The sequence below is a fragment of the Myotis nattereri genome (assembly GCF_964212035.1).
Source record: "Myotis nattereri genome assembly, chromosome: 8".
NCBI lineage: Eukaryota > Metazoa > Chordata > Mammalia > Chiroptera > Vespertilionidae > Myotis > Myotis nattereri.
The window spans coordinates 3,984,337-4,009,758 of NC_138083.1; the positions used below are offsets into that span (position 1 = coordinate 3,984,337).

At 53.0% G+C, this 25,422-nt stretch overlaps 1 protein-coding gene across 1 annotated transcript in view; it reads left to right on the forward strand.

The window, feature by feature from the left end:
• Positions 1-25,422, forward strand: part of TAF4 (TATA-box binding protein associated factor 4) — a gene marked incomplete at its 5' end in the record, with an annotated part of 64,002 nt that overhangs the window by 23,075 nt on the left and 15,505 nt on the right. The window contains 13 exon segments of the mRNA XM_081096704.1: positions 11,364-11,530; positions 12,719-12,838; positions 14,884-15,003; positions 15,596-15,718; positions 16,155-16,244; positions 16,965-17,210; positions 19,375-19,522; positions 19,862-19,976; positions 22,567-22,736; positions 22,996-23,126; positions 23,839-23,964; positions 24,360-24,416; positions 24,826-24,945. Of these exon segments, the coding sequence (XP_080952830.1) occupies positions 11,364-11,530; positions 12,719-12,838; positions 14,884-15,003; positions 15,596-15,718; positions 16,155-16,244; positions 16,965-17,210; positions 19,375-19,522; positions 19,862-19,976; positions 22,567-22,736; positions 22,996-23,126; positions 23,839-23,964; positions 24,360-24,416; positions 24,826-24,945 (1,733 nt within the window).

Below are 25,422 nucleotides of genomic sequence, written 5' to 3' on the forward strand. Positions count from 1 at the left end.
GTTTTGATTTGCATCTCTTGTGTGATTAGTGATTTTGAGCATGTTTTCATATATCTCTTGGCCTTCTGTATGTCCGCCTGTGAGAAGTGTCTATTTAGGTCCTTTGCCCATTTTTTTGATGGGATTCCAGTGGGGTTTTAATTTGCATTTCCCCAAAGACTAATGATGAGCATCTTTCCATGCACTTATTTGTCATTTACATATCTATTGTGAAGCGTCTATTCAAATCTTCTGCCTGTGTTTTTAATTGGGCTGTTTTTATTATTATTGATTTGATAAGAGTTTTAAAAACATATTCTAGATACAAGTTCTTTATCAGATAGAATTGTTTTATAAATTTTTTTTTTTAGCCTGTGCCTTTTTATTAAAAGAGCATCTTTTCAATTTTAAGGAAGTCTGGTTTATCATTTTCTTTAAGAGTTTATGTTGGGTCTCATCAAGGAGATTTTGCCTAACTCTAAGCACAAGTTTTCCTCTAGAATTTTTATGGTTTTAGTTCTCACTTGATCCAGTTTGAGTTAATTTTGGGATAGTTGTAAGGGAGGGGGAGTTGAGATTTATTTCTTTCCTACAGGATATCCAGTTGTTCCAGCCCTGTTTGTTGAAAACACCTTCTGTCTCTGTTGAATTCGCCTGTCACTAAAACAAAAATTTTTTTTATTCATTTTTAGAGAGAGGAAGGGAAAGGGAGAGAAACATTGATGAGAAAGAAACATCACATCAACCACCTGTCTCTTGCACACCCTCTATGGGGACCTAGCCCACAACTGGGCATGTGCCCTGACTAGGAATCGAACCAGCAACCTCTTGGTGTATGTGATGATGCCTAATTCACTGAACCACACCAGCTGGCCTCTCCTGCCACTTTTATTTTATTATTATTATTTTTAGTATATATTTTTATGGATTTCAGAGAGGGAGGGAGAGGGAGAGAGAGATAGGAACATCAAGGATGAGAGAGAATCATGGATTGGCTGCCTCCTGCGCGCCCCCCTCTTGGGGATTGAGCTCGCAACCCAGGTATGTGCCCTTGACCGGAATTGATCTCGGGACTCTTCAGTCCTCAGGCCCACGCTCTATCCACTGACCCAAACTAGCTAGGGCTCTCCTGCGACTTTTATTGAAAATCAGTGGACCTTGTGTATATGTATTGAGTTTCCAGACTGCAGAACAGAACCTGATCCATGTAGCCCTTCGGAGGAAGGCCTGGACTTAGACTGAGCCTCTCTTCTTTTTCAGAAGTGTTTGGAGGCTACTCGGGTCCTTATATTTCCATATAAGTTCTAGAATCAGCTTGCCATTTTCTACAAAAAGTCTTCTGATATCTTGCCTGGGATTGTGTTGAATCTGTATACAGACAGTCCTTGGGTTACGTCGGACTCGACGTACGTTGTTTCATGGTTATGTCGCCATCTCCTATTTATTTATATATAAAAAAAGCTCAGTCATTTCGACGTATGTACATATGTGCTTTATGTTTGTTTTTTTTAAAGTATATTTTTATTGATTTCAGAGAAAAATGGAGAGGGAGAGAGAGAGATAGAAACATCAATGATGAGAGAGTATCATTGATTGGCCGCCTTCTGCATGCCCTCCCACTGGGGATCGAACCTGCAACCCAGGCACGTGCCCTTGACTGGAATTGAACCCTTCAGTCTGCAGGCCGATGCTCTGTCCACGGAGCCAAACCAGCTAGGGCTGTGCTTTATGTTTTTTATTATTTATTTACAAGTAAAGGTCAGAAATTGTTATCTTTCTTTTACATTTTTTTTACTGTTTCACTTGATTACTGCTGTGTATATGCTTCATGTGAGTGATATAGGTGCTTATGTTGGTGGGTTCCGACTTAACGGCGAAAATCGTGTTACGTCGCCTGTAGGAACGGATCTCCGATGTAACCCGAAGACCTACTGTATTAGATTTATGATATTGACATCTTAACAGTATTGAGTTTTCTGATCCATGAACATGGTAAGCCTCTCCATTTTATTTGGATCTTTCAGAGTTTCCACCAGCATTGTTTTATAGTTTTCAGTGTTTGTCCTTTGCATGTTTTGTGAAATAGATCCTTAAACAGTCATTTTTATGTTGTATAAATGGTATTTTTAAAAATTGAAATTTCCAGTTATTTGTTGTTAACATTTAAGATACAATCTCTTTTTTAAATAATGACTTTAGATCCTGTGACCCTGCTTAACTCACATATCGGGTCTTGTAGCAGTTTTGTAGCTTTCTTAGGATTTTCTATAAAGACAAGCATAGTGTCTGCAGCACTTTATCCTTCCTGATTTGCATCGTCTGTCCTCTAATTTCTTGTTCCTGTCGTACTGCCTGGCTGAAACCTCCAGTGCACGTGGAACAGAAGCAACGAGAAGGGACGTGTGTGCCTCTTTTCCCACCTCTTGCGTTAGGTCTGGGTTTTCAGAGACACCCTTTGTTTGTGAGGTGGAAGACTTTCCTCCTCTTGCTAGTTGGTGAGGATTTTTTGTCACAAATGATGCCTGATCTTGTGAAATGCCATTCTTCATATATGATGCTCACGTGATTGTTCTCTTTTAGTCTAACGTGGTGAGTTTTCAGAAATTGTACTCTAGACCTGTTCATTGAAAATGTCAGCCTGCGTGGCAATGTGTGATGCCAGCAAGGGTCCTCCTCCTGTCCTCATGCTCATTCTTCGGTGGGTGCCTGTGCGTGCACCTGTGCACTGTAGTGAGGTTCTTAAACACAGCACCTGAGGACTTCTAGGGCAGTGGTCAGCAATCTGTGGCTCGGCAAACCGCGGCTTGCGAGCCACATGCAGCTCTTTGGCTCCTTGAGTGTGGCTCTTCCACAAAATACCGACTTCTGCGCATGGGCCACGAAGTTTCAATCGCACTGTATGTGTGCGCCCGCACGTGGTATTTTGTGGAAGAGCCACACTCAAGGGGCCAAAGAGCCGCATGTGGCTTGCGAGCCGCGGTTTGCCGACCACGGCTCTAGGGGACCTGCTGCTTTAAACCGCGGTGGCCCTAAGTCTCATTAAGACTGAGTGTTGTCTATGAAATGATAAATGAGGTGTCCTCCTGGCTGAGGCTTAGGCCACCCTCCTCTCCGACCGCTGCCCTGGGCTTTGCTTGCGTGATGTTGACAGGTGTGGGGTGGGAAACCCCACCTAAAGGTGGGAGGAAGATGGGCGGGGCCTGCCTGTCGGGGCCTTTTTGTGTGTTTTTTAAAATTTTTGTTTTAATCAGCTATTTCAGATATCTTTTCTAACCTTTAGTATTTGGAAGCATTATAATACAGAAAAATAATTCTTTATGTGTGCATCAGCCAGGTTGACACTTGCTTCTTTTTTTTGGGCTGTTTGCCTTACTCTGGTTGGTCGTGTTTGGAGCTGGCCTAAGGGTGTGGTTTGCACATCAGATAGAAAGGCACTACGCTGTTGACTAGTTGGGTGCTTTTCCTGTGATGCTGCTGTGCCCGGGCCTCCCGAGGTGACATCCGAGAGTGTGTGTCCCCGAGGGAAGCTCCCTTCAACCCACCCTCATGACAGGGCATAAATGGGCCACCAAACGGCGATTTTAAGAAAAAGTCATAATGCACACCGCTAGGCAGGGAGCTTTCATTACATGACAGAAAAGAATTCTAACATTTTGGGCTATTTTAAATTATGTGTCTATTTACATCCTAAAGCAAATCTGAGTTAGTCTTAGACTTTTATGTGAAGAAGCCATCTGTGTAGCTTTCAGGTGACGTCTGTGGCCTTGAAGCCAGTTATTGCATCTGTTCCAGGGATGCACTAAGGGGCACATAGCCACTGTCCCCTAGTGCTTGGAGGTGTGGGTGTGGCTCCTCTGCTACAGTGCTGCTCACTGTGTGCCTGGTGCCCCTGTGGCCTGTCACCCCGAGTTACCCCCCGCCCCTCTCCCCGGCATACTGTTGTCCTCTGCCTGGCCAGCTCCACATGCCCTCATCATCTTCACGCACCCATAGCACTCTGTTCTCCCCGCTTGTCCAGATCCTGGCTGGCCCCTGGCCACCTACAGTCCTCTGGTTGATGGAAGTGTTTTCTCTTTGACTGTCAGGCCTGGAGGTCAGGGGCCAAGCCCAGGACTGGATGACTGAGACTGTGTGCCTGGGGGTACAAGGTCCTAGGGTACCGAGATAGCAGGGGTCTGGCCACTAGGGACTCATCACCAAGCCCCAGCATGAGTCAGGCACTGGGACTGCACGTGCTTGCCTTGCCCGCACCTCCCCTGCCCCCACCCAAACCCTGCTCCTGCCACCTGAGTTTGTGTCCCTAGAGAGCAAAGCATGTTCTGGCTTGTTTGTATTTTGACAGACTTCAGGCTCATACAAAAGGCCTCCAGGGGACAGTTCTGTACTCTCCCCGATTCACCTGTCCTGACCATTTTATCTAAGCGACTTAATCCACAGCTGACATGGGTGGGCGTGTGCGGGATCCAGCCTGTGCTGGTCTGTGCTCTTGGGGTCGTTAGGCAAAACGCCATGTGGCTCCCACATGCGAGCGCACTGTGGGCACAGGCGTCCGGTGGGTCTTGAGCTTTCGGTGGTAGTTCACAACAGCGCTGCGTCCAGCACCAGCTGCTTACACACCCACTCACACCCACTCACACCCACTCACATCACCTACATTCAGTCTAACTCACCCAGCCACCTTCACACACACATTTTCACACACACTCTCATAGTCAAATACACTTTCACTCTCACTCACTTGAATTGTATGTTACATGTAAGCACATTTTCACATTGACAATTTGTAATCTTAGCAAAGTGTATTAGTCAATTAAAGCTAACTTGTACTTGAAGAGAATTTAGGAGCTAAATTCCTAAAGTCAGGTGTCAGGGCCCAAAGCAGCCCTGGTGGGACGAGGGCTGGAAACAGCCGCATGCTGGCAGTGAGGACAGAACCCTGTGCTGTCGCCAAGGTCACCTGAGTGCTCTCCACTGAGCAGGGTGGAGGCTGGAGCAGGCCCTGCCTGGGGGTCCTGGCTCTGCTTCTGGAGCCTCAGCTGAAGCAGTGGCAGCACTGGCCTGCGCTGTGGGAGGGCCTGGCCGTCGTGGAGGTCGTGGCTGTGACACATGGACAGCCCTGCCTGACTGCGAGTTGCAGGCGGCTGTGGTTTCTGCCTGAGCAGACTGGTCACAAACCGTGGCAGGGCCATTGAGGTGGAGAGTGAGGGGCCCTGCAGCCATTGAGGGGTGAGAGGGAGGGGCCAGGGCACTTCCCAATCTGCGGTGCTTCTCTTCCCGGTCAGGGGGTGACGTGACGTGTGCGCACCACTGTGCCTAGCACGATGTGAGCTATCGTAAAGGTGAAGTTAGCGGGTTTTGGTAAACCAGCGCAGAAGGGTATTTGCCAGGTACACTGCATCCCGTTCCGAAAGCACAGAACTGAGGACAGCCTGGTGGGAAGGGCTTTGTGGGCTGAGGGTAGCTGTCCTCCTGGGCTCTTGGCTCTGTCCAGACTCCTTCTCCCGATCCACAGGGACGTCCCCGCAAGTCCCCTTGGCAGTCAGGACTCCGCGGGGCAGCCTCAGAGCAGATTCTCTGCGTATTTCAGACAGTCCCTTTCCTGGCTGCTTCGGTGTCAGCATCAGTGTTTAGGGGCAGCTTCCTTCTGCCCATGTTTCCCTGCAGAGGCCTTGCCTTTTGTACCATTGTCTTTGCAGATTCTCTGCTGTCTGACAGGCGACAGCCTAGGGACCTTCATGGGGGTGAGGGGGAGTGCAGGGGTCTGGTCCCTGCTCCTGTCATTACGCCTGGGCCATTTTCCCAGGTGATGTGCCCTCCCAGGGTTGGGGGAGCCCCTGAACCGCATGTGAGAACAGCGTGTGTGAGGGGCTGTGGCGGGTAAACTTATGCTGACGCGTGTGACGCGGGATTCTTCCAGGTGGAGGCCCAGGCAAGTCCAAAAAACGCCTGGCCACTGTGCAGTGCAGCTGGGCTGACCTAGATTTTCATTCCGGATACAGTAAAACATATTGGCATGAGAAGGATCAGAAAAGCTGTAACTGGGTAAGAACACTTGAGTGTTCCTTGAAATCTGGTGAGTCAGGGAGGGGAGGGCTCATTCAGTCCTTAAGACCTAGTGGTCGTGCTTGGGTGGAGTTGGGAGTGGCCTGGTGGCCTTGGGCTGCCCGCTGTGCTGCCGGTGCCACATCCCACCCTGGTGGGGCCATGCTGGCCTCCCAAACAGGTGGTTGTCAGGGCCCTGTTGTATCAGTGAGTAGCTCGCGCAGCTCGCGCAGTTCGCACAGCTCACACAGCTCCGTCTTGGCCTGCAGTGTCGCCTCTCTGACTGCAGGAGGAGGGTGTGAGGCAGCACGTGTACCTTTAAAACTGGAGCTTTCCTGATAACGAGCAAGGGAAACAGCCTGAGTTTTCACCAAGAAGGACATTAAAAATACATTTTGGATGAAATTTGTAGCCACTGAAAATTGTTTTTGAAGAATGTTGAATGACATGGAATTACTTATGATACAAGAAGTAGAAAGAAGCCGGTCAGTGTGGCTTAGTGGCCGATTGACGACCTATGAATCAGGAGGTCATGGTTTGATTCCTGGTCGGGGCACATGCCCTGGTTGTGGGCTCCGTCCCTAGTATGGGCATGCAAGAGGCAGCCAGTCAATGATTGTCTCTCATCATTGATGTTTCTCTATCTCCTCCCTTCCTCTCCGAAACCAATAAAAATATGTTTAAAAAAAAAAAGAAGTGAAAAGAAGAAAACAAAAAACTGAACATCAGCAAAATGGCCCCAGTTTTCTTCACAGTTACTAAAGCACACACGGCAATGTGGACGTTGGGCAGAGTGGAAGAAGGATGAGTGCACCTGGTAACCACAGGGCAGGGCGTTTCAGGAGGTTCTGGTTCCTCATTTCTTGTTTTCTATCATGAACAAAACGAAACCCTAGTTGTCTTGTGTCTGCTTGATTGGGGTGCATCATGACGACTCCTCGTGGAGATGGGCTGCTCTGGTTTCAGGTGGCCTGAGTACAGAGGAGGGAGACAAGGAAGGCTCTGTGGGCTGAGGGTGGGTGGCCGGGCGGAGGTGGTTTGATCACGCAGCAAAGTCCCAGGCCACACTCCGGCACCCGTTAACTGTGTTTGGGAATTGACCTGGAATGGGCCACATTGGTGGGAAGGTGAATCTGAAGGATCCTTTGAAGTTGAAGTTGTTTACTGTGTGAGGTGTGGCCTTCTCCTTCCCAATTTAAAGGTTGGAAGAATACGGCCCATGGTATACAGCCCTCCTTGGTCACTGTGGAAGTGAAGCCCAGGGGGTATGTGTGGAGCCGGAGGCACTGGGGTGTGCCAGCCTCTGCCCTGGGCACTCTGGGAGAAATCAGTCCTCCGCCGGCCTCGGTGGCCCCGTCTGTAAGGTGGGAGTGGGCCATACCTGCAGGGTCCCTTCCCTGATGGAGGAGGACAGAATGATCTCCCCAGCCAGGAGCTGTCTGTGAACTCAGGCTATTGCTTCTTCACAACCTTTTCTCTAACATTCTTCAGTTCCATTTTGAAGCAAAGTTGTGTTTCTTTGCTTTTGCATGAATAGATACTGTACTAGTATGCTATGCGTCTGTTTGAAATGAGTGATTACAACCAGTTCACGAGGTCCCGAACTGCGATAATGCCATTAAAACATGCACTGATGCAGCTGTTGGTGTTGGGTTGCTCCCCAGGCCATCAGTGTGTCTGACTTTTGCCTGTGATTGTGATACATTATATCTAGGGAAGGCAGAGGAAAGCACACCCCATTACAGCCTACAGGCCTACCCCCCACGAATGCAAACAAACTTTCTTTCACCTAAGGAGCCACAGTTTGCCTTCAGGTTAGAGCAGTTATTTCTACAGCCTCCTGCGTTGCCTGTATGTCCAGGGGCATTTGTCATTTCTCTTGCTTATCCACTCACAGATATTCTATATAATAAAAGCCCAGTGACCGAATGGCAGGACGACCAGAACAACCAGTCGACTGGTCACTATAATGTGCACTGACCACCAGGGGGCAGATGCTCAATGCAGGGGCTGCCCCTGGTGGTTGGTGCACTCCCATAGTGGGAGCACCGCTTGGCTGACCGGGATGAGTGGTGCTCCCACAGCGGGCTGATCCCCGCAGGCCATGCCTCCCACAAGTGCACAAATCCTATATGTACTGGGCCTCTAGAATATATATATTAGAGGCCCAGTGCACGAAATTCGTGCGCAAGTAGTGTCCCTAGGCCTGGCCGGCAGTCAGGGCTGATCTGTGGGGCAACCGGCGGGGCAATCAGGAGGCCCCCACTGGCATCCACCTTGGCTGGCCTGGTGCCACCCGCTCACTGGCCCTGCCCCCTGCCGCTGCTGGTCGCCTCCCTCTGCAGGGTGACTGGTGGGGTGATGGGGGCGGGGGCTGCTGGCACCCACCTTGGCTGGCCTGGGGCCTGCAGGCTGGGGGCAGCTCCTACATTGAGCATCTGCCCCCTGGTGGTCAGTGCACATCATAGCGACTGGTTGTTCCACCGGTCATTTCGCCATTCGGTCAATTTCCTTATTAGGCTTTTATTACATAGGAGATACACACACACACACACACACACACACACACTCACTCATACTCTAGAGGCCCGGCGCATGAAATTCGTGTGCAGGTATGGTCCCTAGGCCTGGCCTGTATCAGGGCCATCTTCCCTGCCCCCGCCACCACTCACCCCTGGTTCCCCATTCGCCATTGGGTGATCAGTGCCTGACAGCCAGGGGAAGGGACTGAGAGGTCGGCTGTTCCCGTTCACTTGCTGACCCCGCCCCTGCCGCGAGTTGCCCTCGGTGTGTGGGGCGACCGGCGGGGTGGGCCTTGTCCTGGCGCCGCCCGCGTCCCCCGCCACCCACCCCCAGTTCTCTGTTTGCCATCAGGCTATCAGAGCCTGCTGGCCAGGGAAAGGGACCGAGAGGTGGTCAATGGTCTCATAGTGACTGGTTCAGCGGTCCTTCTGGTCCTTCTGCCATTAGGGTCAATTTACATATTACCCTTTTATTATATAGGAGGATATGTATATGTAAATATGTTTTTATTGATTTTAGAGAGAGAAAGGAAGGGAGAGGTAGAGAAAGACATTGGTGTGAGAGAGAAACATTGATCAGTTGCCTCTCCCGCACCCACTCTGACAGGGAATTGAACCTGCAACCTGGGCTGTTGCTGTGACTAGGAGTTGAATCCGGCAACCTCTCGGTGCATTGGACAACACCTGAGCCACACTGGCTGGCTCGCAGATACTTTCAGTGCCTGAGAAGCTGCATTCCCTGCTTAAGGTCACATCACTCTGGCAGGACCTGTGATCCCTTTCCTGACCTTTGTTCTAACGACAGGCAATTTGCCAACAGCATATGTTTACTTATACTTTTACTTCATTATTTTTTATTTTTTTATTTTATTTTTTATGAATGGAACTGAGATTTATTGAGAAAAGCCAGCCCTGGAAAGGGTGTCTTACTTCATTAGTTTTTAACCCACACTGCAGTTTCATGAATATTTATTCTTTAAATATTTCTTTAACTTTCTGTGGATGTACCTTTTTAATCAACAAAGCATCTGCTAATTAGAGTATATACATCAACTGCCATATTACCATTGGGTGTTAAGTGTGGGTACTGCTAAGGCTCATTTGGTCCTTGTCCCGCCAGTGCTGACTCTTGGTGTCCAGAAGGGGAGGAGCAGGCTCCCACGTGGACGGATGAGGGAGTGTGATGAGTGAGTGGTGGGTTTGGGAGGATGGCATCAGGGAATTCGCCATGTTTTCTGTTCTGCGGGCCCCAGCAGAGTGTGGACCTGAGTAGTGGCTGGGCAGTCCCTGATGTCCTACCCCAGCTCTGGTGGCCCGCATGGCTGTCTCCAGCTACTGCCTTGTCTGCCTAACAGGCTCCCTGGTTTGGGGGATTTCCACAGCCTGGTTTTTGTTTTGTTTTTGTAATTTTAGCATGGTTTACTTTAAAAGGGATGTTAGTGGGCATAAAGGTGGTTCTTTTGGATCAAGCCTTGTAGGTGTGAGTCCAGGGAGAGGCCTGTTGTTTCTTGATGACCTGATGGGTGTTGAAGGAGCCAGAGCCCAGCACCTTCAGAGGCTCTTCTCAGCCACTGGTCAGGCTCAGGAGGGTATGACGCCCACAGGACGCCCTCGCCCTGGCTTTTCATTTCCCAAGGGCACCCTTTCCAGCTGTGCCCGAGGGGAGGACGGGGCTTGGCCAGTGGTGTGCTGAGGCCCCACCAGAGGAAGAGTGCAGGTTCTCCTCGAAGCTCCATCATAGATTGTCATAGAATTAAATGTGAACTTAGACACTTGTGTTATGTGTCTGATGGCGTCTGTGCTATGATTGCTGCTGGTTTTTGAAGCTAAAATTAATGCTAAACCTGCATGATTGGATTTGCTTTCCAGTGATGGAGTTCAAGCATGTGCTGTGTGAGTGGTTCTCTCTGTCTGTCTGTGTTGTGAGGCCCCCTTCTGGTCAGCCATGGGCACCTTGCTGCCCACACCCAGAGAGGTGAGGTGCCTGGGTGCCACAGGGTCCATGTGCTGGAGGGGAAGTTTGTTTGGGGTTTCCCAGGACAGGCCCCAGCTGCCCCTGGTCACAGGGCCAGTGGGGGCAGGATGGAGGGAACTGTGCTGGGCAGTGCTGGGGTCTGCGGCTCCAGCGGGATCTCTGACTTCTCTTCGACACCGCCACCTCCTGAGCACTTGGCAATCTGTGTCGGGGAGAGTGTGTGCCTGTGGGGACTCTGCCAGGCCTTTGGCGTCCCCACTGGCTTCCTCTGGAGTGGGTGCATGCTGAGGCCAGTGTGGGGCAGCTGTGGGGTGGCTGTGGGGCGACAGTGGGGCTGGCAGAGCCGTGGTACTTGGCTTACAGAAGGAAGGCTTGGTTGTTTTTTTTTTTTTTTTTTAATATGTTTTTATTGATTTCAGAGGAGGGGGGTGGGGAGGGAGAGAGAGAGAGAGAGAAAGAAAGAGAAAGAGAGAGAGAGAAAGAAACATCAGCGATGAGAGAGAATCATCCATTGTTTGGCTGTCTTCTGCACGCCCCACACTGGGGATTGAGCCTGCAACCTGGGCATGTGCCCTGACCGGGAATCGAACCATGACCTCCTGGTTCATAGGTCCACACTCTACCATACCACTGAGACACACTGGCTGGGCGTCAGTTGGTTGCTCTTTGAATCCATGAAACTGCCCTGTGCGTGTCCTCATCCTGTGCACCGTCTGGTAGGCATGTCAGTCAGAGGCCGGTGACTCCGTGTTTCACCACTGGTCCTGTTTCTCCTCAGAGCTGCTAGGCCTCCCCATAGAGCCACTGCTTCCCGGGCTCTGACGCCAGATGTCCTTTGTCCCCAGGTATGGTCCTCGTGCGCAGCGAGAACGGGCAGTTGTTAATGATCCCTCAGCAGGCCTTGGCCCAGATGCAGGCCCAGGCCCACGCCCAGGCCCAGCCTCAGACCACCATGGCACCCCGCCCTGCAACCCCCACAAGTGCCCCACCTGTCCAGATCTCCACCGTCCAGGTGAGTCATGCGTACACCCTGCGCCTGCCAAGGGCGTGTGGCAGGTGTCCTGCCCCACCACCGGGTGGCTAACCCTGGCGTCCAGGACAGCCCTGCTGGGAAGAGCTGGCTCTGAGTCCCTGAGAGCTGTCCTCTCTCCATGACTCTGCCTTCCCCTGCCTCAGTGTCCTCTCCTGTGGAGTGGACAGTGTGCTAGTGCTTACACCACAGAGCTGGGTCCCAGGCTGGGCGGAGACGTGCAGCGCTAAGCTGGTGGGCAGAGCAGGTACTGCGTGAGCGCGGGCCTTCATCAGGGAGGCACAGAGGACTTGGCACACTTGCATTGAGCAGAGCTGCCTCCCCACACACAGGCACTGGAGACTGGCGGGAGGCAGGCTCTGATGCTGAAGAGCAGGCAGGGCTTGCCCCCGTCTGGGTTCCGTGTCCGTGTCGTGCTTTCCTGTGGGCACGTGTCCGCACTGTCCCGTTCCCTCTGTCTGCGGGGCTTTCCTGTCCACTGCGTCTTCCTCTGTTCTAAGCTAGTGAGTGGCTAGTGACTGAAGCGGAGACCTCCTTCTCCGTGATGCCAAGCGCGTACCCTGGGTGGCGCCCTGCACTGCAGCAGCGGCTCTGTGTGCTGGGAGACCCACAAGGGCCCCTTCGCTGAGTGGAACGGCTCAGTTTCCCAGTCTGTTCTGTTCAGTGTGAGGCAGACGTACGGTATCTGTGGTCTCACTTTAGCTGTTGGCTGTGCATATCACCGTGTGACCATCAGCATTTGCTGTCCATCTCCTTTCAAACCAACTTCATCATTACCTTGCTCAGGACTCGAGCTTCCCGTGGGGCTAGTGTGACTGGTCCTAGACCCAGGGGACACGTACTTCTTAGTGCCGTTGTCACTCTTTAGTGCTTGTGGGCGAGATCACAGAAGTCCTCACAGGACCCCTCCCAGGTACATGTGTTTTTCAAGGACCATGCTGATTGGATAAAGAAGTCTAAGGCATTTTCATTGTAGTAGCAAAGATGGGGAGCCTGCACTTTTACTTTGGAAACAGGCATTTAGAATTAGGGTGGCTCTGTGGAAACTGCGAGTGAACTTGTGGACGCACTTGAGCACTGGTTCTGTGTTCTGGATTGCTTTGGGTGCACGGGGTGGCGGGGAATTCTCACGCTGTTGCCCCTTTTAGATGGGTCTTGCTTGTTTTCCAGGCACCTGGGACCCCTATTATTGCCCGGCAGGTGACCCCGACGACCATAATTAAGCAGGTGTCTCAGGCCCAGACGACGGTACAGCCGGCCGCCGCGCTGCAGCGCTCACCCGGAGTGCAGGTGAGGCCCAGCGTCCTGCACGCAGGGACCAGGCACGGACTTGGGTGTGGGACTCAAGGCAGAGTTTTGGGAGGAAGGTGTAGAAAAAGGGGGTTCTTCTCTGACGACAGCACAGGCTGTGGCCGGGTCCCTCTTCCTCAAAGCCGCACGGACTTGAGCACCAGCAGCACTTTTAAAGCTGCCCCTGCCAGAGAAGAAGGAAAGGGTCACCTGATCAGTATTTGATTGTAAGGCATCTCTGGAGCAGGGAAAGCCTAGGGCAGAGTCTGTGTGTGCACCTGTCTCCCCGTGAATGCGCCGATGGTGGCAGTGCTGTCGTTGACTGTGTCTCAGGTCTTACTGTGTGTCCTTATCACAGCGATGGGCTGTGATGCTCTCAACAGCTCAGCCTCTGGTGTCCCGGACAGGCTGGCCCTTCCCGTCACATCAGAGGAGACCTGGCTGGGGCCAACAGGCCAGAGTGTACAAAGCAGATGGCTCAAGCTGCGGGGTGAGGTGTTGGTGAGCGTGCACTGTGAGTGCAGGTGCTGCACCGTTGGCCAGGTTTTACCAGGTGTCTTTGTGGCCCAGGGTGACTCTTTGCTGCGTTGCTGGTCTGTGTTGATCCCCATGGCAGTTGGTGCTATTCTGTTTTTCCGAATGAGGCAACCACAGCCCAGTGGTGGCGGGGACAGTGGTGGTAGAGGGTCTGGAGCAGCCCAGCACCACACTCTTCCCCACTGGATCTTGTCTTCTCTTTCTTACCTGTGGCGTCTGCAGTGAGTGGCAGTGTTGTCTGAAACACGGGAAGGGTTGTCCAGGTGTGGGGGACTTTCCAGGATGCAGGCTTCAGCCTGGGCTTCTGTCTGGTTGGTGCATCTGATTCTACATTTTGCGAAAGGGTTTCCAGAAAGCAGGAGGCACGGTCAGCTTGGCGTCCGCTTCTGTGCAGTCTGGATGTGTCTCGTGAGTGGGAGTTGGTGGGGCCAGCAGGAGCAAATGTGGGGACAGGCCCCTGTGTGAAGGAAAGAAGCCCCGCTGCTCCGAGATGGCAGCCATGGTTTGCTCCTTCTTTCCTCCCTGAGATTGGAGTTTGATGTTTGCTGGCGACAACAGTGATGACTCATGCTTCATGTTACAAGTGAGAGAAGACAGACTGACTGTAAAGCCCGTCACCACCTGTAGCTCCCAGGCCTCCCCAAAGCTGGTGTCCACAGCCTGGGGCCACTGGGACACCCGAGAGCTTGGAGGGGTCCATACAGGGACTGCGTCAGCTCCCTAATGGGCACTAGGCCACACCGGAGGCATGCGCAGGGGTTGCACTGCCCCTACTTTCAGAAATCGTAAGAAAGGGACATTTTAAAAATTGGAGGGAAAATGTTGAAAGCTAGATTATAAATTGGAGGACCAGTTAGAAAGCCAGTTAATGTTGGCATCACGACCCTGCTGCAGAACCATGGTCGGTCAGGAGCCTGACCTTGGGCGAGGCTGGAGCTGCTGTCCATTCATTCTGCAAGGGGTCTCCTCACCGACTCCCACCCACTTCTCCTGTTGCTCCCCAGCCGCATTAGTGATACTTCATGATGAGACTCGCTCTTGAAGTGCAAGGAAAAGGCCGGTCTGGCGGCAGAAGGGGCCAGGACCCCAGCCCACTCCCTCCCAGAGCCGCCTTGCAGGAGGGCTGACTTGTCACCAGGCTCTGTACAGACCAGGTGGTGACATTTCCCATAGTTTTTGAACTTTCTGAGGATGAGACCTAGTTTGCTTATTAAAAGGCCATTGGTACTGGTCACCATGTGACTTCCAGAATCCACTCCTGAGCACCAGGTTCTTCCAGCGATTGGCTTTGTTTCTATCAGTTTTTGCTGGAGATGCACCATCCTGCTTCTCAGGTGCTGAGGACAGCAGTGCTCAGGCTTGGCCTGTCGCTGTGTCTGCAGGTCCTCAGGGTGCGTGTCCCCCAGCACACCTGGTCAGCGGGGCCCCACCCCGACAGGGAGCTCTCTTCTCAGACCTAAGGCTGCTGCCTGCAGCCTCTGTTTACCTTGTGTTTTGGAATCTTGCAGCCTCAGCTTGTTCTGGGTGGTGCTGCCCAGACAGCTTCGATTGGGACGGCGACAGCTGTTCAGACGGGGACACCTCAGCGGACTGTCCCGGGGGCCACCACCACCTCCACAGCTGCCACGGTGAGTGCCGTCTCGTGCACCCCTCAGGTGGGACAGCGTGTGTAGAGGGCTCCCCATGGTGACAGACCCAGACAGTAGTGTTTGAAGCAGTCCTTCATGGACTGTGTGCATTGCGTCTATAGAACAGCACTCTTACCCATTTGCGTTTACACTTCAGTAGTTCCCTGCATGTGCATAAATCTTCAAACTGGGATCCCGCTTTATTGGTGGCTTTTTCCAGTTTCTTCGCTAAGTAGTTCCGTCAGCGTTAGTAGTTGTGGTGCACTGTAACCCTTTCACTGTGCATCGGGGAGATGCCGGTTCTTCTTTGTGATGAACAGCATGCCGGGACCATCTGATGGAGTCACCTTTTTACCTTTGTGGTTTTCGCCTTGTTACGTTTCAAGGGAGGGAATTGGCAGCTGAGGGAAGTGTGAGCCGGGCCTCTTTTGGTTGTATGGCCAGGTGTCCTTGGGCACGCTCCTTGGGCACCTGCCAGGGCCATGCCCTACCAGCAGGCTAGGAGAGCACTTAGAGAAGAAACAGTTCTCAGGGTGATGATGGGCATTTGCCTGTAAGACTTTCTCACAGGTGTCTTTTTACTTGAATGCAGGAAACTATGGAAAACGTGAAGAAATGTAAGAACTTTCTGTCTACGTTAATAAAGCTGGCCTCATCCGGCAAACAGTCCACAGAGACGGCGGCGAACGTGAAGGAGCTGGTGCAGCACCTGCTGGTAAGAGCTTCGCCACCAGCCCTGTCCCGCGTGTGACACGGCAGCCTGTCCTGGGATCTGCAGAGCCTTCCCCTGCGGGGCTTACTCCCCGAGGCTTGGGGCCTTGGTGGGGAAGTGTCGTCCCTGAGGACAGGCGTCCCTGACCCTCTGTGCCTGTGCTCGCAGCTCTGACTGTGCCAGTGAGGTTCCCCCAGGCTGGTCTGGCTCCTGGCAGGATGCCCTGACATGTGGTCAGGCCTGGGCCGTGTTGAGTGACAGCTGGGTGAGGGAGATCGGGATGCCCATATCGCCTGAGCACGGGGCACACTGACTCTCCTGTTGCCTCTGTCAGCCCAGGCCTGGCAGAGAGACCAGGAGACCAGAGTAGCACTGCCTCAAGAGGTGTGTGTGCGAACTTTCAGTCCTGCAGGAATTTCATGTGAGTTTTATTTTTAAGGATGGAAAAATCGAAGCGGAAGATTTCACCAGCCGGCTGTACCGGGAACTTAATTCTTCACCTCAACCTTACCTTGTGCCTTTCCTGAAGGTAACGGCAAAGCCCTTGTCCACTTCCGTGCTGTTCTGAGGGAGGCGTGGGCACAGTTGGCACCTTGTGTTGAAAGCCTAAAGCGCCTGCAGCAGAATGTGCGGTGCCCTCTTAGATGCTTTTCTGGGAGTTGGACCTCAGTACTGCTGGCATTCGGGCGTCCCACTCCAAGCACAGGGCCGACCCGCGGATTGTCCGTGAGCGTGAGGGCTGATGGGACACCCACCCCAGCGAAGACCCAGGGTTCCACAGCAGCGGTTGTCCCTTAGGTAATCTCTGGTGCCACAGCATTCTTAGAGCATTTCAGAAGTGCTGCTCTATCTTTCTGGGCTCAGGGTCAGTGAGTGCTGGAGGCTGCCACCCACACCAGAGGTATCTTTAAGCTCTGAAACCAACACTATTAAAAAAAAGTTTGTATTTATTTTAGAGAGAGAGTGGAAGAGGGAGCGATAGAAACATGAATGAGAGAGAAACATCAATTGGCTGCCTCCTGTATGCCCCCTATTGGGAATTGAACCTGCAAACCGGGCATGTGCCTTGACTGGAATCCAACCTGTGGCCTCTTAGTGCAGGGGAGCACACTCAGCCCACTGAGGCACGCTGGCTGGCAAAACCGGCACTTGAGCTCAAGAACTTTAACTCAGAATGGGGTGTATCTGAGTTTCAGAGGGGGGACCCCATGCTGTGCTGCCTGCCGACCCTGTGTTTGTGTTCACCCAGAGGAGCTTGCCCGCCTTGAGACAGCTGACGCCTGACTCCGCAGCCTTCATCCAGCAGAGCCAGCAGCAGCAGCCGCCTGCCCCGCAGGCCACCACTGCGCTCACAGCCGTGGTGCTGAGCAGCTCCGTCCAGCGCACGGCCGGGAAGACGGCGGCCACTGTGACCAGCGCCCTCCAGCCCCCTGTCATCAGCCTCACGCAGCCCACACAGGTTGGCGTTGGCAAGCAGGGGCAGCCCACGCCGCTGGTATGCAGGCGACAGCCCCTTACCCCTGCCTGCCTCTCGGCTCAGGGAGCCTGCAGGACAGCCTTGGGCGTTAGCTTCCATGGTTAAGCCAGCAGCCTGGGCCCCACAATTCTGTGATTCATTCCTCAGTAGCATGAAGTTAGTGTGTTGGCTTTCACCCACTGTCCATCCAGCACCTGTATCGGGGGTGATCCTGGCTTACAGGGACATGGTGAGTTTATAGTGACTCTTAGCTGGATATTACCTTTGGGAGCAATGGTTCCCATATAAGAAATAGACAGTGTGTGCTGGTGTTGGACGAGCAGGCGGCTGCGTGAGCCTTTGTTTCACAGTGTGGGCCTGGGCGTGCAGCGAGTCTGGGCCTCAGTGGCTCCAGGAGCTGGAGTGGCAGGCTGCTGTCATTCGTTTACTGCCAGTTTGGATTCCGTGTTCTGAGCTTTGCAGCTGGAGAAAGGCTGTCTTTGCTCCCATAGGCAGATTGGGGGCCTTTAAAAATAATTTCAAAGAGATTTTGTTTCTCTAAAGCCAGTTACAGAAAAACACAACCCAGACTTCATGGCATTTAGTAGTGTGTTTTGCAACATGGTAACCCAGAGCGCGATGAAATCCACGTGGGGCTCTCTCACCTGCACAGGTTGGTTTTGGCCTGGATCGGTGGTGAGGAAGCAGGCTGACCCGGTGGCGGGAGGTTGTGAGTAGTGTCAGGGCCGGAGGTGCCCATGTGACAGCTCCACGCTCCTTTCAGTCCGAGGGGCAGACTTCCTTTCCTTTCATGTGGCGCAGGTACAGAGCTGCTCTGTTTGGCAACCCCTAGGGCTGATTTTCACAAAAGCTGGGTTCTCTTGAAGAGAGCCTGATGGGAAGCCATTTGTTCTCAGAGATTGACCTTTGGTGTGAGTGTGTGGGTGACGCCACCGGTGTTCCCTGGCTTTAGACAGAGGCTGTGTTGACCAGCAGGGACCCTTTTGCACTCAGCTTCCCGGGTTCTGTGCAGATTCGTGTGTGTGTGTGTGTGTGTGTGTGTGTGTGTGTGTGTTGGGGCGGGGGGTGGACAGCAGTGGGCAGCCAGGCCCGAGTCTGACCGGTTTCCTTGAAGCTTATAAATGTGAAAACTGGAAGCTTTCCCAGGTTCAGGCTAAACCTGACCTGAAGACCCGAGGCGCGTCACTTTACTCATCCTGCACAGCGTAAGCTTTCACAGGTGTCGGTGCAGAAATAGTTTGATCCTAGGGTACCACCCTGTCCCCTCTGTGCGTGCCCCAGAACTCTTCCACCAGGTTACCTTTGTAAAATTCAGAAACTGGATTTAAAAACATATATTTTTATTGACTTTAGAGAGAAAGGGAGAGGGAGAGAGAGATAGAAACATCAGTGATGGGAGAGAATCATTGATCAGCTGCCTCCTGCACACCCCACAATGTGGATCCAGCCCGCAACCTGGGCATGTGCCCTTGACTGGAATTGAACCCAGGACCCTTCAGTCCTCAGGCCGACGCTCTATCCACTGAACCATACCGGCTAGGGCCAGACACTGGATTTTGAAACCCTCAGCCGCAGAGGTGTGGAGCGAGGCCACATGGACTGTAGCTGTGTGGCTTTAGAAGTGGCCACAGTGTCGCTTGGCCCCTGCGGGATAGTCGGTGCTGCCAGGATTTGGAGTGCTGCCGTGTGGGAGGTCGGACCGAGGCTGGATGCGGAAGAGGTGGGCGGACTGGACAGGTAGATGAGTAAAAGGGGAACAGAGCCAGAGGCGAGCACGTGATCAGTGGCAGGAGTCTCAGGTAGACAGAGCCATGCAGGCCGTGCAGGAAGAGGAGCAGGCACACCGCCGGGGCCGGGCTCAGGCCGTCTCAGGGACAGTTCAGGGCAGGACGTCGGAGATCTAGCCTCCCCCCAGTTAAAGGCCACCTCACCTCTTAGAGAAAATGTGGAGGAGAAACAAAAACTTGACCTGTAGCCTCAGGTGGCCATGTCACCTCCGCTGACCTGCGGGGGAAGTAGCCTCCCCACACTGGGTCTTAGGCCGCCTCGGTGCAGATCCGCACTGAAGCTGGTGTGGTCCTGGCAGCCTGACCTTGCCCTGGCCGGGCGGTGGCAGGAGGACGGCGGGGGACGGCTGGGAACCCGGTGTGTTAGTGCTCATGGGCACGTGGCTCTGCCTCAGGTGATCCAGCAGCCGCCCAAGCCCGGAGCACTGATCCGGCCCCCGCAGGTGACGCTGACGCAGACGCCCATGGTGGCCCTCCGGCAGCCCCACAACCGCATCGTGCTGACCACACCCCAGCAGATCCAGCTGAACCCACTGCAGCCAGGTGAGGCCGCAGGCCCAGGGGCACTCACTGAAGGTCCTGTCTTCCAATTTTCTTACTGTTTTGGGACACACACAGCAAAAGCGACCATTTGAGCCGTTTGAGTGTCCAGTTCAGTGGCATTGACTACTCAGTGTGGTCAGCCTTCACCTGTCAGTGTGGTGCAGCAAGTAAAGGCTTGAGAGACGCCATTCAGCCTTTTACCTGTGGTTTAGGGTTAGAAACCCATTGCTTTTAAGAACTTTATTGTGGTGGGTGGGGACACGCTCCCCGACTCTCTGCTGGGCACGGGCACAGTGCACATGCACCTGCATCGGGGTTCCTGGGTCCCTTGTTTTGCAGTCCCGGTGGTGAAACCTGCTGTGTTACCTGGAACCAAAGCTCTTTCTGCTGTCTCGGCCCAAGCAGCTGCTGCGCAGAAAAATAAACTCAAGGAGCCCGGGGGAGGCTCGTTTCGGTAAGGAGTTCTGCTTGAGAAGCCATTGTGATGGTCCTGAATAGCCCAGTACTCTGAGGGCGTCAGTCCTCTGGGGTGCCTCACTCGCCCTGCTCTCAACCTCAGGGCCCTCAGAATGTGGATGGGGTCTCTGACGCGCAGCTCTGAGCCTGCTCGTGGTGGAGTTAACCTGTTGGGGCAGAGGAAGGGCTGTGGTGGTGACTGTCGTGATGGAGCTGTAGGAAATGTCTCGGGTCAGAAGGCTTTCATGGGACCTTCCCCCCCACAGCCATCAGATGGCTGGAGCCGGGCCAGTGTCAGCAGGGCGAGGGGCCATGTGCCTGGGCAGCCCAGCTCGTGGGCAGTGCCAGGGTGTGTGTGTGGGGGGCAGGTGCTGGAGATGGGAGGTGAGGTCTTTGCAGCTCAGAACTGGGAGTGGATGGAAGGTGGGGAAGCTTGGGCCTCTCCCTGGCAGGGAAGGGAAGGGAAGGGAAGGGAGTCAAATGCAGAACAGAGCGAGCTGAGTGGACCTGTGGTGTCGGGTTGAAATGGGACATGGTGGCGTCACCTCCTGGTGCAGTGTAGACAGGTCTGAAGTAGCAGGTGGGAACTCCTCGCTCTGCCCACCCAAGGAGCCCGGAGCAGTGACACCTGGTGGTAGCAAGCACCCGGGCGCTCAGATCTCATCTTCTGACAACTGTTTTCCTGCAGTGACCAGGGTGCCTGGAAAAGGCCGGGTCAGGGGAAGTTGAAGTGGGCTCGGCGCATCTCCTTAGGTCAGAGAGCAGTGTTCAGGGTGGACGGGCAGGGGTCAGAGCTCACAGACAGAGGCCTCCCTCCTGCTGGCCACGTCTGTAGGAACAGACTGTGCTCACAGCAGAGACAAGAAGCCAGGAGCCCATAAAATGAATAACTGATAGTTTATGAGGAATGGGACACCCAGTTTCAGAGCTCACACAGGTGCACAAACACACAGGTCCTCACGTCCAGCCACAAGGGGGGGCGCAGAGCACCCTGGTGGTGGGGAAGCTGGGCAGGGACCATGGTGCTGGAGCTTGGAGGACACGCTAGTAAGGGACCAGCAAGACTCAGGCCCTGTGGAGGTGGCGGACGTGACTTGTGTGAAACTCCTGCCAAAGAGGCATCTTGTCATGAGCGGACATCAGTTAGATGGAAAACAAGGACGCACGTTAAAACCAGCGGCCTGTGACCTAAGTGTGAAGGGCATGAGATCAAGGAAGGGCTTTGGAGCATTCCAGGCCTAAGGAGGCTGAAGACACTGAGTAAAATGCCAGAGGTGCCTGTGAATAGGACCTCTGCTGTGGACGGCACTCCTGGGACAGTCCGCCGATCTGGGCGGGTCTGAGTGCGGCTGGTGATTCGACCTGGTTCTCTCAGGAGTACCCTTGTCGGCGAGGACGCCAAGTAGGAGTGTCGGGTCGGCAGTGCACCCTCAGGTGGTTCAGGAAGGAGTTCTTCCTACTGAGCTCCAGTTCTCCCCAGAGTCTGTGATTGTGTGATACATAAATTGATGCTCTTTTTCTTCTTCATTTTTAATCCTCACCCGAGGATATTTTTTCATTGATTTTAGAGAGAGTGGAAGGGAGAGGGAAAGACAGAAAAGTATTGATGTGAGAGAAACACATCGATTGGTTGCCTCCTGCATAAGCCCTGACCAGGGCCCTGGCCAGGGAGGAGCCTGCAACCAAGGTACGTGCCCTTGACTGGAATCGAACCCAGGACCCTTCAGTCTGCAGGCCTATCCATGGAGCCAAACTGACTAGGGCAATGCTCTGTGACTTTTTTTTTTTTTTTTAAAGTAAAATGGGCACAGTTTTGTTTTTTTAAAATGTATTTATTTTTATTTTTTTAAATTTTATTTTATTGCTTAAAGTATTACAGAAGAGTATTACATATGTCTCCTTTTTTCCCCCCCTTGACCTTCCCCTGGCCGCCTCTACCCCCCAGTGTCTTGTGTCCATTGGTTATGCTTATATTTAAAATGTATTTTTATTGATTTCAGAGAGGAAGGGGGAGGGAGAGAGAGATTGAAACATTAATGATGAGAGACTCATTGATCGGCTGCCTCCTGCATGCCCCCTAACTGGGGATTGAGCCTGCAACCTTGGCATATGTGCCCTTGACTGGAATTGAACCCGGGACCCTTTGGTCCACAGGTCAGTGCTCTATCCACTGAGCCAAACTGGCTAGGGCAATGCTCTGTGACTTTTAAAAAAGAGTTCCATTTGGGGGAACTCCTCGAGCAGTGAGTAGAGTGTTGGGTTTTACTGTCTGAACTTGGCATTGACTGTTGGGGAGCCCCGTGCACACATCCGTCCATATGCAAAGACTCACGCCCGCTTGACCCTGAATGGGTATTTCTTTCAAAGACCGGGGTCACTGTCAAAGAAGACCCCTAGGCTTCCTCATTCAGGTGACAGCACCCAGCACGAGACAGATGGCGGACGCGTGCCTGGGGAGATGTTAGCCGCGCTTTCTCCAAGGGGTCCCCTGTTCCCTCCACCTGTTCATTGCCCCTAAGTTGGGACCACCTGAATGCGCTTTGCTGCAGCCCATGCTCGGCACAGTCATCTGTTGTTCTTATCTGAAGGGACGACGATGACATTAACGATGTGGCGTCAATGGCTGGAGTAAACCTATCGGAGGAAAGTGCAAGGATCTTAGCCACGAACTCTGAGTTGGTGGGCACGCTTACACGGTCCTGCAAAGACGAAACCTTCCTCCTGCCAGCGCCTCTGCAGAGAAGGATATTGGAAATAGGTACGTTCCTGTTTCACGGCTGTCACAGGCGTCTGCGTCCCCACGTGGGTTTGTGGGCACCATGACTTTAGTGCTTGGTCGGGGTCAAGCTGCCCTTTCCAGCAACTCCCCACCACGGGTTTGCCTGTGTTGTACCTTCGACGAAGTCGGTGGTGATGGTGCTCTGCCCAGGGCCTGCCTGGGCTGCCCCGAGGCTGCATAAGGCAGCAAGTGGTGAGAAAGAAGTGCTTAAATGCGTGAACTATTGCCTGACCCCCAGGTAAGAAACACGGCATAACGGAACTGCACCCCGACGTCGTGAGTTACGTGTCACACGCCACACAACAGAGGCTACAGAACCTCGTGGAAAAAATATCAGAAACGGCTCAGCAGAAGAACTTTTCTCATAAGGTAACATGCTGTTCTCTGCACCCAGCGTCCTGCTGCCCAGCGCAGGCAGGCAGCCCCGCCGGCTTGTTCCAGGTCCCCTGTAGAGCTAGGTGTGGGGAAGATCCACTTCCTGGCTGCACAGTGCTCTCAGGTGCTCTGTCCCCCAGGCTGGGGATGGAGGGATTTGTGGCGGGGGCAGAGGTGGAGGTGACTTTCAGCTTGGACATGAAGGATGGGGTCTGGCACCCAGTTCCCCCAGGGGTTTCCAACTAACCCTGCAGACGGGGGGCTCCAGTCTGCTCAGTGACTCGGAACATCACCCATTGTGTTTTGTTGAGGTTGCCTGCACCAGAGGCCTGGCCTCCACAGCAGTGGTCAGCATGCATCCTTGTTGTGCTCCAGCGAGTGCTGTCCCACAGGCACCGAGGAGCAAGATAGGCCGGCAATAGCGCCGACAGAGCAGCTGTTAAAATGAAAGCACAGAGCTGTTTTACTCTGAAAATGTTTATGTTACTATAAACGTGGTTAAATGTTACTTAAAAAAACACCAAACAACGAAGTGTATAAAGTGGAAACTCCCCGTGAGCTCACCGCGCCTTTCCTTGTGTAAACGTGGGGGCGCATCGGGTGTGGGGCCTGCAGGGTGGCACTGTGGGCACTGGACTGGGGAGGGGTGCAGACTGTTCAGCTGGGTTTCCAGTTGATCAAAAGACCATTTTTACCTTCTTTGTAGGATGATGACAGATATGAGCAAGCAAGTGATGTTCGGGCTCAGCTCAAGTTTTTTGAACAACTCGATCAGATTGAAAAACAGAGGAAAGATGAACAGGAAAGAGAGATCTTAATGCGAGCAGCCAAGGCAAGTGCTCCTGAGTATCCTGGGACGACAGATGCCCTCGGGGTTCCTAGGGCGCTGAAGCGGTGTTTGGGGTGCAATCAGGAATGGGGCTGGGGCGCGAGGCCTCAGGAGCCATGGCACGTGGGGCAGGGCGCATCCTGGCGCCTGTCCTGTGTCCTACCCAGTCAGGTCCCTGTAACCAGCAGGCACATCAGAGACTGTATCTTAGTTTTTATGTCCAAATCGGTATTGTTTTCTGAAGAATTATGTTTTATTTCCTGTGACATGCAACACAGATTTTCATCTTTTGGCTTTCAGCATTTAAACAGTGTGCCTCCTGTCACGACCTCGGTGTTGCCATGTCGCGAGCATTTATGTCATAGTGTATCTTTCTTCTTTCCCTCTTTGAAAAATAGTCTCGCTCCAGACAAGAGGATCCAGAACAATTAAGGCTGAAACAGAAGGCGAAAGAGGTGAGGGGCTCTTGGGGTGGGAGAGCCTTCTCAGCTGCTGGGACCTGTCCCCGTCCCCCGAAACGTGCGTGGGGAGTGGGTTAGTGATGGCGTTGGCGAGGCAGCATTTCTGTAGACGCGTGAAGTGCTTGCCCAGGCGTCTCGGAGCTGACTGCCCACTTCAGAGCTAGTGCACTTTCTCACCGGTGCGTTCCGTCTGTACTTGTAAATTTGTCCTGAGCTTTGTGCGATGAGCGCCACTTGGTTTGTTGTTTTTCTGATTGCAAAATATGCTTTCTGTTCAAAAAACGGACCAAACATGAACATAATTTTAATTTAGAAAATTTGTGCCAATCCCTTGTCTGTGAATCACTTTGTTGAGAGCAGGAAACACGCATGAGGTGACCATCCTTGTTTCCTCTTCACACAGATGCAGCAGCAGGAGCTGGCGCAGATGAGGCAGCGTGACGCCAATCTCACCGCGCTGGCAGCCATCGGGCCCCGCAAGAAGCGGAAAGTGGACTCCCCGGGACCGGGTTCCGGGACAGAGGTACAGCAGCTTGTGGAGGTGGGGGCTTGAGGGGGCCGTGGGGCACCTGGAAGCTCACCCCTCGGGTAGTCAGACTCATGTAGGAGAATGGGCGTTCTCACATGTGTGGTTGACACTTTACATTAAAATCGATTTATTTGTGAACATCACAGGGGACGAGTTCTTTCCATAAGCAGTTTAGTTGCATGGTTTAATACAATGAGATGAGACTGGCTTTGAAAAGAATATGGGCGATTATAACTGTCAGGGGAAGGGCCTTCCCAGGAGAGCTGTTCCTACTGGACGGGACAGGGATCAGCATAGGGGACGGTCACTCCCGGCGCCGTGTCCGTTTCCTGCTTTGTTTGTTGGCATATCTTCATATATAGTTAGAGATCGAACCTTAAAGAACGCTAATTTTGCTTTAAATTGTCAGTTGTTTTTAAGCTCAATTACAGGAAGAGAAAATGTCATCTCTGATTTGTCCCTACTTCTCTA